This window comes from Urocitellus parryii, chromosome 6 (assembly GCF_045843805.1).
Source record: "Urocitellus parryii isolate mUroPar1 chromosome 6, mUroPar1.hap1, whole genome shotgun sequence".
NCBI lineage: Eukaryota > Metazoa > Chordata > Mammalia > Rodentia > Sciuridae > Urocitellus > Urocitellus parryii.
Genome location: NC_135536.1, coordinates 122,084,701 through 122,104,699, shown reverse-complemented (window position 1 = coordinate 122,104,699; position 19,999 = coordinate 122,084,701). Strand labels below are relative to the sequence as shown.

Genomic DNA, 19,999 nt, shown 5'->3' with positions numbered 1-19,999 from the left:
TATCTCTTGCAACTTATCCACACCCTGGAGTCTATATTTTAGTGACACTAGAAGCATCTTCTTGCAACACACCCATGTATATTTACAACACTGTGTTCCCTGCCTGGCAACAGTTTTTCCGACCCTAGGAGCCAGCTTGTATGGGTAGCCTCTGGAAAGGACTCTGTCTCCTCTAGGCTGAACGTTCCTGTCATTTTGTATTGTGGTCCTTGACATTCTGCAGCTGAATTTTCTGGTATTTTGTGCAACACCCTGTTACACTGTGAGTACAGTGTTAATAGAACAAAACCCCTGTATACATAGCCCTGGGCCCAGCTCAGGGCCTGACATATGGCCAGTGCTCAGTAACTTAGATGAATTATTAACTGAGCGATTTGCTGTCAGTTGTCTGTACTTTGCTCCTGGGTGTGTTTCCAGGCCTTGACTTTTACAGAGTTGCCCTCAAGGGGCCCAGTTTCACTTGCTGTCACTGAGTACTTCTGCTTCTTGCATATGGTTGAGTCTTTTGCCATACTATTCAGGGCAGTGGAAAGTCCAAGGCCCTCTGCCCCAGTCACGATTCTCTTATTAGAACAGGCTTTCCTCTTGTACTTCCCCCCACGCTGACATTTGGGGAAAGAAGAAAATTTTGCTTTTGCTTTGTTGAGTGAAACTTAACAGAAAAGCTAATGTAGTGTTGTTCACAGGATCAGCCTGATTATGAAGCCTTCCACTTGTAAAATACTCACCACCACAGGCAATGATAAGAACAGAATCCGGTCCATGTTTAGCAAGTGCTTTGCATGTACCAGTCCCTGGACTGGGCCTTCTAGCGTAATCAGAGATAAGTAGGCCATTGTCTTCTGGAGAGCTGGCAGTCTGGAGCCTGCTGAGACAGTACAGTAGCTGCAGTATGAGACCTGCTATCACACAGGCACAGAGGCCTGTGGGAACACTCACTAAGACATTTCCCCCCCTAGGGTAATAGTGAATAGGGAAGGCTTCCTTTGACTGGCAATTGAAGATGGAGAAGATTTTGGAGACAGAGAAACGAAAGGGAAAAGCCATTTTAATTAGATAAAACAGGAAGAATAAATTGCTGGCACCAGGAAAGCAAGTGGCAGTGGCAGGGCAGGTGCTGCAGGGACGGGAGTGGGGTGAGATTAGGTTGATTTGGAGGCTTTTGGGAGTTGGGGGCTCCATCTCACAGGCAATGGGAAGTCTTGCAGGGTCCTGATGTGGCAAGGTTTCTGGTAGAAGCTTGGTTTCTATCTAAGGAGATTAATCTCCAGGGAATCCCACAAGCAAAACAAACAAGCATGCCCTCCTAATTTTTCTTTTGTATTTGGAAGCAAGTTTTAAGTGTATACAGGAGTGAGCAACCAGTTGTGAACCAAGGGAGCTGAAAGGCAGGGGTGGGGGGAGAAGTGCCATGAAACCTGGCTAGTGGGACATAATTTTTTAATTAAGTATAAAGAGGCTACAAAGGAGATGAAAGGGGAAAAGAAGCTAGGAGAGAGGTGAGAATTATGGATGGCCCCACATAAGATAGACTGAGTGCGACAGGCAACAATGTCACCAATCTGTCCTCCCATATCCCCTCTCACACATGTGTATGTGCAAATGTGTAATCAGAGTGGTCTTCCCTTACCAGCTCTGAAACTTACTTTAATGGCTATGGCTCCTTCTGCTCACAAGCTCAGGACCCTGCAAGACTTCCCATACACTGAAGGCTTTCTTGGTGGAGTTTCGGGTCGAGTTGACTTGCCTTCAGTGGGCTTTCTGTCCCACAGGACCAGGGGAGATGATAGGGGGCATGCAGGTGACTTCTTGAGCTTATTTCCTAACTCCCCTTGGAGTTTTGATGGTGTCACTCTTGAAGACCATTCTTTTCTCTGCAGAGAATTAGCCCTGGTCAGAATAGGGAAGAATAGGGAAGTACGCATGCTAAGTTCAGAGAAGCTAAAGAGCAAACCGAGTGGGAGTTCCCCTGAGCCACCTCCTCTCGGAAGCCGCCAAAAACCCAGCAAACTTTAGGTTCCACCTTTAGCAAAACGGGAAGTTGACGTCAGTGGTCTCTGCCAGAGGTCACATATCTAGTCCTGGTTCTGCTCTCTCATTCTCCATCAAAACCTATCCCTGGGCAGTCATTGCTCTCAGAACAGAACAGAGCCCTGGCTGTTTGAATCTTTCAAGCTAAACCCGAGACAGGCAACAGGCCCCACTGAGGCTCTGGGTTTAGGCCCTAGGGCAGGCCCTATTGAGTCCTGCCTAAATGTCAGGGTTATGGTAAAAATACATGATTATTGTTTAAGCCACAGAGATTTGAGGGAGTGGTTTGTCACAAAGCGGTAGGTAACTGGAACATGTGTATGTAAGCATGGCAACTTAGGCTAGCATAATGCAAACCCATGAGTTCACATATATGTAAGTGATAATGATTACAATGAAGTCCAAAGCACTTTACAGGTGGAAGAAGTTAATTCATTATCAGGATGTTGCTATTCCCATGAAAGTAATTTTCAGTCCTAGTCAGAACTTCATGCTTATTTAATAGAAACTTCTGGATAAAACAAGCATGGAGAAAACCTTGGACAGGCTGTATGTTGGGTATGTGTGTGTGTGTGTGTGTGTGTGTGTGTGTGGTGGGGATTAAACCCAGGGCATGTTGCCTACCTTGCCTACCACTGAGTTAAATTCCCACCTTCTAGGCCATAGGTTCTTTTTTTTTTTTTAAGAGAGAGAGAGAGAGAGAGAATTTTTTTTAATGTTTATTTTTTAGTATTTAGCAGGCACAACATCTTTGTTTGTATGTGGTGCTGAGGATCGAACCCAGGCCACACACATGCCAGGCGAGTGCACTACCGCTTGAGCCACATCCCCAGCCCAGCCATAAGTTCTTGTTAAGAATGGAAAGATTTGGTAAATCATCTTCCATCCTTACCCTGTCTCTAGCTGGCCTGCTCACCTCAGCTCATATTAGATTAGGGTCACACATGTGCATTTCCTAGAACCTCAGTGTTGCTATGGGACCTCAAATTGGCCTTGGTATGGAATTCCAGGGAATGTTTCTGCATTTAAAGCTATTGCAGTGTCCTTTTCTAATTATTCTTGTTGGCAGTTCCTTTGATTGCCTTATTTTCTCCTAAACTGAAAGTTCTTTGTCCCTGGTACACAGTAGCACCTTACTGTATACTTAATGGAGTAATGGAATACCTGTATGTTTTCTGGATCTCATAAACTGACTTACTCAGAGTGCACTTGTGGGGGGACTCATTTTCATACAAAATTCTACATTGTAATGTGAGCAGCTCAGGGGATGAAGACCCATAAGCAGACCCCTAAGATCCTGTGTACTAGGTCCCTGTGAATACAGACTCAGATTGCAGTGGCATTGAGAATGGACACCCCTGGTCTTCACACCTGCTTCTTGGTCAGCTTCTTACCTCTGATCCACATGTCCCTCTACCCTGTTCTGCTCCAGTCCTTTTGCACTTTATGTGAAAGGATTCTTTCTTTCTTTCTTCCACCTATTCATGAAAAGTGATTATTTGGAAACTCCCCCAAATAAAGTAAAATGGGCCACAATATTTAAGAATTTTAAAGTGACTCCTTTAAAGATCAGAAATATAAAGTCCTAACTGTAATTGAATAGTTGTGATGTAAGGGCATTTCATTTGTTCAACAAAGATAAACTACTTGCCTTCCACGGGTCCAGCCTTGGACACTGAGTGAAAGAGAAAGGAGATAGACCTTGGCCTCCGAATGCTAGATTGCAACTCTCAAGCTACATGCTTCTATTATTTTTTCAGAAATTCTCAGCACCATGGGAATGTCCTCCTGCGCTTTGGTGATTCCTATGATACTCAAAGATGTTTTGAGTTGAGAAAGCAGCCTTCCCTTGGCTTCATGCTCCTGTGGGCTAATAGGCATAGACCAGGAGGAATTTTCCAGGGGAAATTTTGGAGAAGTAACTTGGCTACCTAACTGCGTGTTCCTTTGTTCTATATGGATCCCATATCAGCCTGGGTTTTCCAAGAAGCAAATGCCATGAGCAGGTCGGATAGATGTATAAGAGATTTCTTTGTTGAGGAAAATGCTTGTGAGGGAAAATAGGGAAAGGGCAAAAGAAACCGGTGAGCTGTCTGATAGCGACACAGGACTGACCATTATGAAGAAAAGAGAGAAGGAAGGAAGAGTAGGAAGAGTCCTAGACTGAGGTGCAGTATCACAGAGTTTCTGCAAGCTGGTTGAGAGTCCTTGAATCAAAGTTACCTGTCAAAGGAATGTGTCTCAGTATTCCTGCCTAGCTGTTGTTGGCTGGGAACAGCCTGTGAGCCATGTGGCTTCAGTGCAAAGTCAGTGGTAGATTCAAAGCTCAGTGGCTGGGCCCTTAGTCAATTACTCTCCTGTAGGAGGTCTGAGAGGTGCATTTTCATGACTTCCAAAAGTCCCCATTAACTAGCACCCAAAGTAGCCCCTCTTTCTTCCTCCTTAGCTCTGTGGTGATAGTTCAGGAATATAAGTTATATCTGAAAAAATCTCCCCTCTTTTCAGCTGTTCATAGGCACTACTGCAAAGAATAAAACCACTCCATGTATGGCTGGTGGAGGGAAGAGAATTCAGTTTTTCCGAGGACCATGAATTTTCTCTAACCACTGACTATTTGGCTTGCAGCTGTCAGTCAGGAATGGTTCCCCACCTCCCCCAAGTATTTGGTTGCTGCCTTAATTTCTATGCTCTTGGGTGAGGAGGCTTGAAATCCACCCTAAAGTCCCCAGTGCTCCTTTTAGCCACAAATTTCACCATCTCTGCCAAGCTTTTCTCAGAACTGCTGCCAAAGCTAAATAAAATGACAGATTTGCTTTTCACTTCAAACTGTGCACTTACGAAGTTATGCACTTACTTGGAAAAAAAGATGACTGGGAAGCCAAATTTCTTGCTAGTCCATACAAAAACAATGGGGAGCTAGCATTGATTAAGTGCCTATACTTTACCAGTCATGGTGATAGGTGTATTACATCGATCATCTCTTTTAATTTCACTTCAACCCTCTGTGATCAGTATGGATTGATTCCTTTTACCAATTAATCCTTGGAGCAGGACACATGGTTTGGACAGGGAGAGGGATTTAGCCAGGACCAAGTTCAGTTTCTCAGACTCTAAAGCCAGTATTCTTTCCACTCCCACAATCTCTGACCCATACGTTGGATAATTTACCTGACTTAAAAATATGAATTAAGTAAGGCTTAAAGCTAGACTTTGTTTTCTATTTATCAGAAATTCTAAGATAAATGGGGGGTGAAAACCAAAAAAACATCTTCTTCTTCCCTCCCCATGGCAGACCAAAGTCTCAAGGGCAGTACTGCTCTAGTGACGTTCAGAGGCCCTGTGCCCTGGCAGCCAGGCTGTTCTTCATGTCCATTCCAAGTTCAATCTGGTTTACCTCCTGAGCTGTATTTGAGACTTTTTTGGAGGTGAAATTCACTAACATAAAATGACCATTTTAAATTCAGTGGCATTTGGAGTCACACAAAATGAAACTCTACTCCCATAAGCAGTTGTTCTCACACCCCATCAATCTCTGGCTATCATCTGTTTGTTCTCTGATAGCAACACTGTCAGATTTACCTGATAAATCCATTATATACGGATTTACTTATTTTTCCTATTTCATACACATAGAATCATATAATAGGTGACTTTCTGCTTATCTTCTTTCACTTAGCATAATGTTTTTGAGGTTCACCCATATTGCTGTTATGTACCATACTTTGCTTTTTATGACTGAATAATGAATAACTTATTTATACATTTATTTGTTGATGAACATTTGTTATATTTCCAACTTTTGGTTATTATGAGTCACACTGCATGCTCATTGATGTATAAGTCTTTGAATACCTGTTCTCAATTCTTTTGGGTATATACTATAGGGGGAGACAGAGAGATTCCTCTACTTTCTCCTTCATTTCTATGTGCTCTCCTTGACTGGTCTAGGAATCCAGTTACTACAAGAGCTGATCCACAAGAGAATAGCATAAAAGTTTTAATTAGGTTACATACACTTGGGGATCTTCATAAGAGAACCAAGTCTGAAGAAATGGTCCAAGTGCCTTGTATTTCTTCTTTTACACAAAGAAAAATAAATTTGTGAAGGAATGACAGCACAAATGAGTATGTAGACTAGGACATTAAGTTGTAGGGATGTTACTAAGAGGTATTTAGGGGTGGGGTGGGGATATAGTGGAAAATACTTGAAAGAGTTTGTTTATTCAGGTTCACTGCAACCTCAATTACCAGCCTCTGGTGGTCAAACCTGTTTTCTGGCCTTGGTATGGAAAGGACATCCTGTCTGAACGAATCTTTATGGCTTGTTGCATATAGCGAAAGAAGCCAAATGGCCTTTTCTGAAGTTTTAGTTCCTCAAGGGATTTCAGCCTGAAATAACAGGCCAATTTGGCATATTTTGAGATGACACATCTTCCACTCCTTCAATACCTATGAATGGAATTTCTGGCTGTTTTGGTAATCCTAAAATTAACTTTTTGAGGGACTGCCAAACCTTTTCACAGGATATGTACTCAATCTCCACTCCGGAGAGCAATGTATGAGGATCCTAATATCTCCACATCCTCACCCTTGAGACTTTTAAAACTGAATTCACAGGATGAGGAAGTGGCCTCTCTGAAATGTTTTCCTCTTTCACATTTGAACTTTCTCTTTCACATGCAGCCTACACTCGAAAGTGACTAGGAGGAAGGATACTATACCATGATGCAAACAGAAATTCCACCAGCCTCCAGATAACATGTGTCACGCCTCTGCCAAGCTCTGTAAGCATTTGCTTCGACTGGCCTCCACGGCCTCCAGAGGAACCTGCTCCGGGCTGCTCTGCACCAGTGGAAGATGAATGACTGTGAGTTCAGGTTCATCCACACGCTGGCTCAGGACTACCTGCAGCACGTCCTGCAGGTACCGCAACGTGGGTCAAGTCCCAGCAAAACGTCCAAAGTGTTACAAAACGTGGCTTTCTCAGTCCAAAAAGAAGTTGAAAAGAATCTGAAACCATACTTGGACAATTTTGATGTGGTGTCTGCTGATATTGCCAGAACAATATTCAATCAAGTGATGGAAAAGGAATTTGAAGATGGCATCATGAACTGGGGAAGGATTGTGACCATATTTGCCTTCGGAGGAGTTCTGGTCAAGAAACTTCTGCGAGAGCGGATTGCCCCTGCTGTGGATTCCGACGAGGAGATCTCTTACTTTGTGGCTGAGTTCATTATGAATAATGCAGGAGAATGGATAAGGCAAAATGGAGGCTGGGTATGTGTGATGGAAATTTTTTTCATTGTTTGTACTATGAAATAGGAATTCAGAGTTTCCTTGCTAATGGAAGCCACCATCACAAAACACCTACTTAAGAATTTAATTTTCTTTGGATAGTTTGTTTTAGAAATTTTTAATTTAAAAAACCTAACATCTTTCTGGCTCATTTCCAATGAATACTAGAACTTTTTAGCTGGAAAACCCTTATAGTTTTTATTTCTGACAGTATGAATTACAGTAATGAGGTCTGGGGACCTATAAAGCAGCTTTCTAATGCATCTTCAGAATCAACAGCACAGGCAATCTAGAACTTACTTTTTGCTAGGGCTGTCATAACAATGTAGAATTAGTACAGAAACACTTGGTATTAGATGTTGTCATATGTAGGTATTTATTATGTTGAAAAAGATAAGTGTATATTTTTGCAAGTTCATTACTTACAAATTAATTTTTGTCAGTTTTCTAATATAAAAATTCCGGACTGTGGTTAAAGAGAACCATTACTTAATATTTTTAAAATAAAAATTCACATTATTATCAGTACCTCAAAAAGCTAAGACTGTGTAGGGACCTATGAGAGAATTCATGTTGGTAAGAACACTTTTTAAAATTTTTATTTTGGTATTTTTTATTTTTTTAGTGGATCCCTTTCAAATACAGGAGATTGAAATGGTATGTTTAAGACATGAGTTTCTGGTAGAGAAGATAAATGAGCTTCTTAAAAACTCCCTTCCCATTATATAAAATTTAAAGTATGCCTCGACAAAGTTATATGTAGAAATGAAACTCTCTCCTTGTCCAAGTGGTTGACTGGGAAATACATCCTCTCTGGCAGGAAAGAGCAGAGAATTTCTGGTTGCAGAAAAGAAGCCTTTTACAGCTGGACGTATATGCTTCCTTTTATGTCCCAATAGACTACATTCTTAGTTTTTAAAAGCACCTATCCTTCAAGGCCCAATCCTAACTCTCATCTATCCTAAGTGATAACTACTCTTGTCTATTATTTCACATGCAAAACATGCTATATCTATAGGAAATACCTAGCATTTTTATTCTAGAGGTAGGGTTTTATTATTTTGCCCAGATTGACCTCGAACTCCTGACCTCAAGCAATTCTCTGCCTTGACCTCCCAAGTAGCTGGAACCACAGGCATGGCCCAGCATGCCTGGCTAACAGATTGCTGTTGTTTGGTGGTGAGAATCAAACCCAGAGTTTTCCACAGGCTAATAACACACCCTACCACTGAGCAATACCCTCAGCCTCATAGTATTTCTTTGTTAAAAAATTTATATATGTGTATGTGTGTGTGTTAAAATTCTACATGGTACTTAATTTTCAACTTATTTTTTTTTCAACCAAGACTATTTATAATAGGATTTATTTTTTTTTATTTATAATGGAGATTGAACCCAGAGGCACTTTACCACTGAGCTACATTCTCAGTTCTCTTTAGTTTTATTTTGAGACAGATCTTGCTAAATTGCTGACAATGACCTTGAAATTGCTAACCTCTTGCCTCCTGTTGTTTATGGGCCTGTGCCATTCTGTTCTGCTAAAATAGTATTCTTAAAAGTATGTCAAAGTATGTCATATATTCTGTTGTATGTAAATGCTGTCGAATAGTTGGCCATGTCTAGTTGGTGAAAATTTAGGTTATTTCCAGAGTTGTCTACCATGAACAATGCTTCACTGAATAATCTTTATGTGTACCTTCCCTCCTGCATGTGTGGGTTTTCTACGGTGGATGTTGCTTTTCTGGGCTGTGGTACATGTCTATTGTTTAATCTACTGGATCCTTGCCCTCCAAAGTGGTTCTGGGAAGTTACACTCCCATCAGGAGCTTGTTAGAGTATCCAACATTTCCCTACATACCAGAAGACTAACATTACATTGTAGCAATTTGTCATAATTTTCCCAATTTGTTGGGTTAAAATATATATTTAAACATATCTTGTTTTAATTCTTGTTTTTTTTTAAAATAAGGGTAAATATCTTTTCATTTTGAGCATCTTTTCGGAATTTTACTAACAATTTCTAATTCTTCTTTAGGGATTTATCTGTTTATAGCCTTTGCCCATTTTCATTTTGTCTTTTTCTTACTGATCTATAGGAATTCTTTGAATATTCTGGATATTTTAAATTTATTTTTATATATGACAGATATCTTCTAGTTTGTTGAGTATCTTTTAAAATGAACTATTCATGTCTTTAGTCATTATAAATATTTAAACATTTGATTCAGGTTAGGCACGGTGGCACATACCTGTAATCCCAGAGACTCAGGAGCCTGGGGCAGGAGGATCACAAGTTCAAGGGCAACCTCAACAACTAAGTGAGGCTTTAATCAACTTATCAAGACCATGTCCAAAATACAAAATAGAAAGGGCTTGGGATGTTTCTCAGTGGTAAAGAGCTTCTGGGTTCTATTCCCCAGTATAAAAAAAAAGTTTGATGTAATCAGATTGATAAATCTTTTACTTGATACCATTTCCATTTTGTTTAAGGTCTTCTTGCCTAAGGATGGTGTTACTGCAACCAGTCTTCTTTTTAAATCATCTTCTTTTTCCTGGAATTCTTCTTTCTAACTCAGCCTGACTTAAGGCTGGGTGAAGCATGTGAGATGCTTAGCCATGGTTTCTTCTAGCTGGCTGTGGGAAGCTATACTGAAAGGCTGAGCAAAATTTCAGCATACTATATAGCTTTCAAGTGATGGCAACTATTCTCTAGCACAGAGGCCCACATATAAGCCTGCAAGCTCTCTATAGGCTTGGACTATGTTCCTAGTGCTTGACATGCTACTTGGGAACACACAGACAATGAATGCATGTTACTTAAAAATTTAACTTTTTCACAAAGATTTTTATGAGTTCCTGGAACTCATAGTGAATGGAGGATGTTAAAAATGGTTCCTTAGAATGTCTAGAAATGTACTCTTATTTTGGGGGTGGTACTGGGGTTAGCAAACATGTGGCAGAAGAAAGCTCCCCCAACTGGAGATATAAATATATATAACTGCTTGCACACCTACTCACCCTTTGTAACATTCTGTGCAGGCTCCCAGCTCTTCACTTTTACACCTGAATAGCTTAGGTGTTATATGTGGCAGATAAACTTGCTAAGAGATCTTTTCAAAGCATCTTGATATTTTGTTCCTAGCTCTCAGGAGACATTGATTCTCTTAATGACAGATAGAGCTCTTTTGAGTCAGTCGTACAGACATGGCAAACTGATATTATTTTCATAGCGTTGTTGACAAATATGATTAAATGAATGAATTTACTCTTGAATGATTCATTTCATGGGAAATGTACAATCACATGCTTACCACTAGTTAAGTCAGGTGGCCCATAAAAAGAGGGAAAAGGCAATTCACAATTTTATCAAGCGAGCACTGACTTCTCCCTTTTTTCCCTTCTGAGAAAAACTAAAAAAACTCCTACTGATCATAAAACACAAAATGTATGAACTAATTACATTTAAAACATGTCCAGAGACTTTATGAAAATTCTTGGATCAAAAATGTGGTGTGGGGCTGGGTGTGGTGCTGCATGCCTGTAATCCCAGGGGCTCGGGAGGTTGAAGCAGGAGGATCTCAAGTTCAAATAGAATCTCAACAACTTATGGAAACCCTAAGCAACTTAGTGAGACCCTGTCTCAAAAAAAAAAAAAAAAAAAAAAAAAAAAAGGATGTGGCTTAGAGATTAGGTGCCCCTGGGTTCAATCCCTGGTACCTCCCTAAAAGAAAAGAAAAGAAAAGAAAAAAATGTGGTATGGGAGCACAGCACACATGTAAGAGCTGATTCAGCACATATGGGTTCATTTTAGACTCCAATGCTTACTGTGTGACTTCCCTAAATCTTGTTTTCTCCTCTGTGAAACTAGGAGAATATCGCAGCTTATCTTCTGGACTGATATAAGAATCAAATCACTAATGCAAAGCAAGAATCCTGCAAATAAGAACCCAATATAAAACTTGAGTTACTCATATCAGTAGTAGTATTAGCTCGCTTCCATTGAAAGAATTTGATTAAATGTATTTAGTTTCCATATGTTATATGACCAACTACAATTATTTATTAACCACCATGTAAAACAGGTGCACTAAAGGGAAAAAGTAAGGCCAGTGTATCAATAACAGGAATCATAATCTCATTCCTTATTGTTTCTTTTTTAAAATCAGCTTGACCTACTTTCTTTTCTTCCTTTCTTCCTTTTTAATTTCCTTCCTTCCTTCCTTCCTTCCTTCCTTCCTTCCTTCCTTCCTTCCTTCCTTCCTTCCTTCCATCCTTCCTTCCTTCTTTCCTTCCAGAAGTCTCATCTCTCTTTTTCTTCCTCTTTCACATTTACTATTATTTTCCATCCTTGGAGTGCTGAAAATAGATAGGTTCTCGCACGATCTGTTAGAAGAGTTAGTGTTATTTTTTAGCTGTCTTCAGCATTTAGATCTCTGGTACCAGCAGTTTGGGAGGCTGAGGCAAGAAGATCACAAGTTCAATGTCAGCCTCAGCAACTTCAGCATGGTTCAGTAACCCTGGGTTAAATCCCTAGTACAGAGGGAGGGAGGGAGAGAGAAGAAGGGGAAGGAGAAGGAGAAGGAGAAGGAGAAGGAGAAGGAGAAGGAGAAGGAGACGGAGAAGGAGAAGGAGAAGGAGAAGGAGAAAGGAGAAAGGAGAAGGAGAAGGAGAAGGAGGAGAAGGAGAAGAAGAATTTTTTTTTCTTCCTTGCATGGTGCTGGGGATTGAACCTAGGATCTTTTGCATGTAGGCAAGTTCACCACTGAACTATATCTACAGCCAAAAGGTTGGTTTGTAGAAGCCATTAGAATGTGCTTTAGCAGCTCAGGGCAGGCCCAGGAATTCAGGACTAGGCTGGATTACCTAGCGAGTTTCTATCTCAAAAAAATATGTCTTGCCCCTTTGGATCACCCTTCCTCTTGAGCCAGGAGACTTTCCTCCCTTCACTCCTTTCAATGGAGCACTCTTCTGCGCTTGTCTGCACTCCTGGAGTGGAAAGAATTCTCAGCCCATAGCTCCACACAGGAGTAATCATGTCTACTTAATGCATCACTACATACCTCATGCTTAGCACAGGGCCGTTTACATAGAAGGTACCCAACTAATATTTGTGGATGGAATGAATCAGTGACCTAATATTGGAACAGGAGATTTGAATTCCAATTTTCTTTTTCTTATCACAGGTATAAACTTGAGTAGATTACTGAAGTAGCTGAGACTCATCTTCCTTAAATAATGCATGTTATAATAAAATATGATATGCTATAATATAGAAATATATTTTATATACAGTATATTATGAAGACAGTATCTACTTTGGAAGGGAAGGTAAAGGACTAGAAAACATTTCTGTAAAAGTGGCTGGTGAACTGTCAGCTGTGAGGGTTATATGAGAAAGTCCAAGAAGTTTAGACATATAATTATTGAAACTAAACACCAAAAGAAAGCCCCTTTAAAGTAGAGATGTACACAGTTGGTGCTTTCCAAGTAACCAGAATATTAAAGCTTGGGTCATAAGAGTTAAGCCAAGAGGTTCTCTCTCTTTCCCTTCTTTCTCCCTCCCTCCCTCCCTCCCTTCCTTCCTTCCTTCCTTCCTCCCTTCTCTTCTGTCTCTCTTGCTCTAATTAATGGTCAGGTCAACTTAAGGCCAAGTGAATGGGCAGATTGGGCATACAGAGACAAGTAGATGATTGACTAAAGTATAAAGATCTAATAGTGATATAATCTTGGGGCTGGGGCTGGGGCTCAGTGGTAGCACACTTGCCTGATATGTGTGAAGCACTGGGTTCGATTCTCAGCACCACGTTATAAATAAATTAAAAAAAAAAAACTATCAACAACTAAAAAAATATTTTAAAAAAAGATGTTAATAGTGATATAATCTTAAATATTGGGTGTGTCCTTTGATTAAATTGATCTTGCAGTCAAATGCTTATATTTCTTTTGAATTTTAACTTGAGAGTTTGAAATCATTTAGTAAAAAATAAGGTGAAATATAATTGCGATCACGTTGAAATGCCTGATTTTGACCCAAGAGTTAGAGGAAAAATCTTCCTGCAGGTTCTTTTAGAGAGCTCTCTAACTTTGGGAGTCAGCCTTGACGTCTTTCCCTCAGACCCCCATGTCCAATCTATCAGCAAAGAATGTCCCACCAGGGCCTTGAGGCTGCCTTCCTCTCCCACTTGACTCCATCACTAGGCTCCTAGCAATATCCCTCCTTCCATTCTTCCCCTGCTAAGATCTGTTGTGTGCATAGCAGCCAGAGTGATATTTCAAAACTTGAATTAGATCATGTCCTGGCCTAAGCAAAACTCTCCAGGATAACCCTTCACCTTGGGAACAAAAACACAAAGTCGTGACCCCCAAACCCAAAGGCCTACACCATCTAGCCTTCAAACACCTCCCAAATCTCATTTTCTATGAATCTCTTCTGAGCTGTTGTAGCCCGGGATTCCTTGGATAAGCTCAGCACATTCTACCCTCAAGGCCTTTGCACTTGCTATTGCCTCTGCCTGGAACAATCTCCCCCCAGATGTTCGCATGGCTCCCTTCTTCCCTTCCTCTTCCCTTCTTCCCTCTGCTCCAAGGCTGCCTCCTCAGAGAAGTCTTCAGTGATTACTCCATCTAAGGCAGTACCACTGCTACTCTCCGTCCCATGCCTACAGTGTTTCCTTCACAACAGTTTTCACAGCTGTACACATTACATATTTATTTTCTTATCAGCTTATTATCTGTCTCTGTGATGAGAATTTAAGCTTAGGGAGGGCAGGGATCCTGGGTATTTTGTTCATCACTGTTTCCCATGCTTCAAATAGTACCTGGGGTGTAGTCAGTGTTCAGTGAATATTTCTTAAATGAATAAAGGAGCAAATAATCTCTAGAGAATTGGGAATAATATTATGGTATTATAATATAGTGTTTGCCAATAGATTTGAAAAAGCCTGAAGTTTCTGATTTTCTTCACATTATTGATATAATGCATACTGTAGTCTGTTTTCTGCTGCTATAACAGAATATTACAGTCAGGGTAAATTATAGGGAAAAGAAATTTTCTGAGAGGCTGGGAACTATCAAATAGAAAGTCTATATTTGGCGAAGGCCCCTTTGCCACACTGCAGTATGGTAGAAGGTATCACATGGAAAGAGACAGAGAGAGACAGACAGACAGAAAGGCAGACACATAAAGGGAAAATAAAGAGGCTGAACCTCCTCCCTTGTATAATTCTACATGCTTCTTCAATAACAGCCGGAATATATAGGGTGGGGCCCCCATGACCTAAGCAACTCTTCAAGGTTGATCTTAAGATCACATAATTTTAATGGCAATTGAAATTCAACTGGGTTTTGGAGGGGACATTCAAACTATAGCAGTCTCATATATTAGTTTATGCTTTAGGTTTTCTTAAAACCAGAATAGCTTAATTTAACCAACTATCACTATTCCCAGAAATGTTCCCTGGACATTCCTTGTTTACTAGGATAATACTGAATCCTTATTTATACATATATTTTTATATAATGATCTTAAGATACAAATTGCATCATTAAAGGAAATATTTTTGAAAAGAATATTTTTAGAAAATATTTATTATTTTTTAGATTTCGGCGGACACAACGTCTTTGTATGTGGTGCTGAGGATCGAACTCGGGCCGCACTTATGCCAGGCGAGCATGCTACCGCTTGAGCCACATCCCCAGCCCTGAAAAGAATATCTTTAAAAAGCATATTTTAAGGAGGAAAAAAATCCCCCCCACTACTATCACATATCCACATGTGGATATGATATTTATATGTAAAAAAATAATTAGGGTATACACAGCAGTTTCTTTTTTTTAATTAACTAATTAATTTTACAGTAGAATGCATTTTGACATACATTACACAAATGGAGCACAACTTCTGATTCCTCTGGCTGTACATGGAGCAGTCTCTTTATATTATAAATATTTTTAACATTGTCTCACATATTTCAGGTTAACATTTCTAATGTCTATAGAACATTTCATTAATGTGACATGATTTACTTAAACAATTCCCAATTTTTGGACATTTGGGTTGTTTCCACAGTTTTTCCTTATAGAAATAATGATTTGGGGACTGGGGTTGTAGCTCAGTGGTGGAGTACTCACCTAGTATGCATGAGGCACTGGGTTCAATCCTCAGAACCACATAAACGTAAATAAAGATATTGTGTCCACGTAAACCTAAAAAATAAATATTAAAAAAAAGAAATAATGATTTGAGGGGCTGGGGTTGTGGCTCAGTGGTAGAGCGCTCGCCTAACATATGCGAGACGCTGTTTGATGACTTATGTTTTACGACTTTCTGTTTCATTTATCCTCAGCACCACATAAAAATAAATAAAATAAAGTCATTGTGTCCAACTAAAACTAAAAAAATATTTAAAAAAAGAAATAATGATTTGATAGTGAACATGGGTATGTTTACCTTTCCCCTCCCCCAAGTATTTTGAACCATTGTCTAATGATAACTTTCTCACTGTGGAGTGAGTGGTTCATAAGATACGAGCATTACATTACTCATACCTACTGGATACATATTGCTTTCCAAAAGGATTGTACCAATGGAACAACATCAGCATTGGGCAGTATTATTAAAAAAATAATTTATTTCATAGGCTTAAAACAAAGCCAATTTAATAGATCTAAGAAATAATAAGATTGTAGTAAAATTGAATTTCTTTAATTGCTAGTAATATCAAACTTCCCTCATAGATTTGTTAATGACTTATGTTTGATGACTTTCTGTTTCATTGGAATGAACTCTTTCATAGTAAATGTAAATATTTTCTCAATCTGTTGTTCTTTTAGTTTTTCATAGTTTTAAAAATGGTTTCATCTTGGGGCTGGAGTTGTGGCTCAGTGGCAGAGCGCTTGCCTAGCAGGCATGAGGCACTGGGTTTGATCCTCAGCACCACATAAAAATTAATACAATTAAGGTATTGTGCCCATCTACAACTAAAAAAAAAAATTAAAAATGGTTTCATCTTCATGGCTGGATTTGTCCATTTTTCCTCTGTTCACTTTTTTTTACTTTAGAAGTTCAATGCATATAAAAGGTGACATATTACCTGCCCCATCAAATAGACAACAATCATTGTTATACTAGTTTGAAGTCACTTTAGGGCTGGGGTTGTAGATCAGTGGTAGAGCACTTGACTAACACGTGTAAAGCACTGGGTTCAATCCTCAGCACCACACCATATAAAAGTAAATAAATAAAATAAAGGTAATGTATCCATCTACAACTAAAAAGTTTTTTTTTTAAAAAAAGTCATTTTAGAGGGGATTATTATACTTGCCAGATGTGGGCTTTTTCTAATTTCAAAATGTGGGGAATTCTAGGAAGGGAGCAATGAAATGTCTACATACCTAGAATGTGTGGGAAAATATGAGTGTGTAATGGTGGAAGGGGAAGAGGAAGAAGAGAGGAGCAGTTTCTTCATGCCCTAACATATACAGCATGAAAGCATGTGCCTCAGAGCATGAGACTACCCTTAGCACATAGGCAGAGCTGGCTTCCTTAGGCAATCCTTCAGATGGAAAATCCTGTCTGATGCCTATCTGCTCTGCCAGCAATCTTACAAAGATGATTCCAGGGCACTGCAGGACTCTCCAATCTCTTCTGACTGTTAAAGAGATGTTTGGCTCACTTTTTAGCATTAGTCATGCTAGGCTATGAACTACCTTGGGGGCATTTATAACCCTAGATTCTGGAACTTACAAAATGTAGGGCAAATATTTGCTAGATGAACCTTTCAAAAAATCATTTTAACAATTTTCTAATCCTTTTGGTGCTTGTTTGGAAATGCAGGGAGTGGAAAGAAGTAGAATATTTGCATTCCAATCCAGGTCCTACAGAGTTGGGCTATTTTAGATAGCTTACATTTTTCTGGGCCTCAATTTTCTCATTTGTTGAAATAAGAGAGGGCATAAGCTGGAAGTAATTTTCAATAAGGATTTTTTATAATCATAGTTCATAAATTAACTGAATACAATATACAGCTCATTGGGTTATACTATTTTTTTGAAAAACTATGTCTGGTCTCAAAAGGGGATGAATTGCAATAGAAATAGTCATCAGCCTTTTCGTAGGCTCAAAAACACTGGTTTAATTTAGGTTTATCATGAGTCCTCATAATTCTCAATATGATAGTGTATAAATATAAATACATATTTCGATGCGAGGCAATTGAAAGAGAAAGAAAAAACTGAATTTGTTCCCTCTGGAGCTGTGCTTCTGTGCTGACTTGCTGTGCAGTCACATGTGGCTGCTGAATAATTGCAATGTGGTTGGTCTGAATTAAGGTGGAAGGACTTTGAATATTTGCTATGAAAAAAAATTCATTAATGATTTATACTGTTTTGAAATAATATTTTGAATATATTAAACATATCTTAAAATTATTTTCCCCCATTTCTTTTTATTTTTTCACATGTGGCTGCAAAAACATTAAAACCACAAGAATTCAAAATATGGCTAAGGCTATATTTCTATTGTATATTGCTACTTGAGAGAGGTAGAGAACAATGACAGAGCAAAATGTATAAAGCGGAGTAGCTATTTGCATCACTTAAATGAAAGTTTCTTTGCTTTTTTTAAAACTTAGCCTCTGCTAATTTTAAAAATGTTATGTTTTATTCTCTCCTAGGAAAATGGCTTTGTAAAGAAGTTTGAACCTAAATCTGGCTGGTTGACTTTTCTGGGAGTTACAGGGCAGATCTGTGAGATGCTGTCTCTCCTGAAGCAATACTATTGACCAAAAAGACTCTGGCTGTTTCGAGAACTGTTGTCAACATGTGTGACTTCTGCTTTTAAACAAACAGCTTTGATGGTGTAACTTGACTTTACAGAGTTAAGGACACTTGGTCCTCATTTTATTGAATAAATTGTATGTATTTGTTCTCTCTATGTGATGTATGTCTTAATCTTTTCAGCTGTCTGGAACTTGAGCAAAAGGGCTCAGCCCAATACAGGAGTCAGGTATTGATGACCCAGAAGGAGGTGTCTTTGCTGCCCCATGGCAGACTCTTTCTTAAGGGTCTGCTCATCATCCTAATTTGTTCTCTGGGTCTCTAGCCTGAAGAGCACAGGGGCCCACCTCCCTCCTGGGTTCATGATTTCTGTGTTCCCAGGTGTCCCCATTGCTTCAAGTTCCCACTGATGCTCTCCTTAGTCTTCACCCTCTTTTGCCTGTCATTTGGGCTCGGTGGGCATAGCATACAGATATGCAGTTTTCAGGCTCAGAAAATGACACTCCAAAGTGAAGTCCTCAGGAGCAAAGTTTCTGTCTGACACTCTCTTTCCCCTCCCATCTTTCACCCTTCTTTCTTTTCTTAAGCCAGACACAGAAACTAGAATTCATCTTCCTCAAGACAGGTCATAGAAATCAAGACCCCTCCCCCCCAAGTCAGCCATGAAACCCCAAAAGAGTACTCCAGCTTTCCCCCACATTTTGATATAAGAACAAATGAGGGAAATGTAGAAGGGCACAGGCAGCCAGGGTGAGATGGCGAGTCAGGGGCAGGGCCAGAGGAAGAGAGCATGGTCTTCTCATGAGGTTAACTTCCTGCTGGACAAAAGTACAGGTCAAGTGGACACAAGCCAGGAAACCAATCAGACAGACACTTTCATACTTGTGCTCCTAAGCTGGGGACCCAATAGAAAAACTAAAACAGATGTGTGGAAAGAGGGGCCCAGTCAATAATAGGACAGGGGAGGAGATAAAGAAAGGAGGAAATTCCAGAGACTATAAAAAGGACAGGCCAAAACTCCCCCACCAGATTCCTGGCTCCAGGGCCCCTTCTCTTCAGAGAAGTGTGTATCTTTCGGTTTTGCAATAAACCCGCGGCATGCCTGCTATCTCTGTGTCCTGTTCTTCTGTTCTTAGTTGAACAGAGACAATGAACCCAGCCCTCCTAGACAGTTACATAAATTCTCTGACCGATCTTGTCTGATTGTAAGTCATAAGACTTATATAAGCCAGACAGGCTCCTGCCATAACTGGAAGGAAGGATACTACTCAGGCCAAGAAGAACCTGAACAGACAGGCCTTACTGCCCACCCACGAGACCATTAATACTAGATCACACTCTTGTTTCATTAGATCTGTGTGTGACGGTACCCACTTTATTGAACCTAAGCATAAAAATGGACAGTTCACCTTGAGTCTTTGGACCTTCAACCTGAAGTTTCCCATGTCACGTGCAACGATGATACATTTGTTATCTTTTTCTCGTGTTAACCTGTCTCTTGTTGGGTGTTGGCCGTGATCCTTCCCAATAGGAAGCAAAAGATCCCCCTCTCCTTTGCCCCTACAGTAGGAAACTCTGGATGGTTTGAACAAAGACAATGGGGTAAATGATTCAGTACTGGGCCATTGTTAAACATTTTTTTTTTCTTGTAAAAATTCACAAATTAGAATTTTGTTATGTAACAAAATTATCTTTTGTTAGAACCTGTGTTCAATTTTTTTTTTTTCAAGAAAACCAGTGGGGCTGGGGTTATAGCTCAGTGATAGAGCATTTGATTAGCACACATGAGGGCTATCCTCAGTACCACATAAAAAAATAAATGAATAAAAGAAGTTAGGAAAAAAAAAGAATACCAGTGATTAGACCAACTTTTAGGCCAGCAAAACCAATTGCAATG

The 19,999-nt window shown here is 39.7% G+C and overlaps 1 protein-coding gene across 1 annotated transcript; it reads left to right on the top strand.

Moving 5' to 3' along the window:
• Positions 1–6,785: 6,785 nt before the first annotated feature.
• Bcl2a1 (BCL2 related protein A1) lies at positions 6,786–18,117 on the top strand. Its single transcript, XM_026400555.1, has 2 exons — positions 6,786–7,308; positions 18,000–18,117. The coding sequence occupies exons 1-2, from the start codon at positions 6,889–6,891 to the stop codon at positions 18,105–18,107; spliced, it is 528 nt and encodes a 175-aa protein (XP_026256340.1). The 5' UTR covers positions 6,786–6,888; the 3' UTR covers positions 18,108–18,117.
• Positions 18,118–19,999: the final 1,882 nt, after the last annotated feature.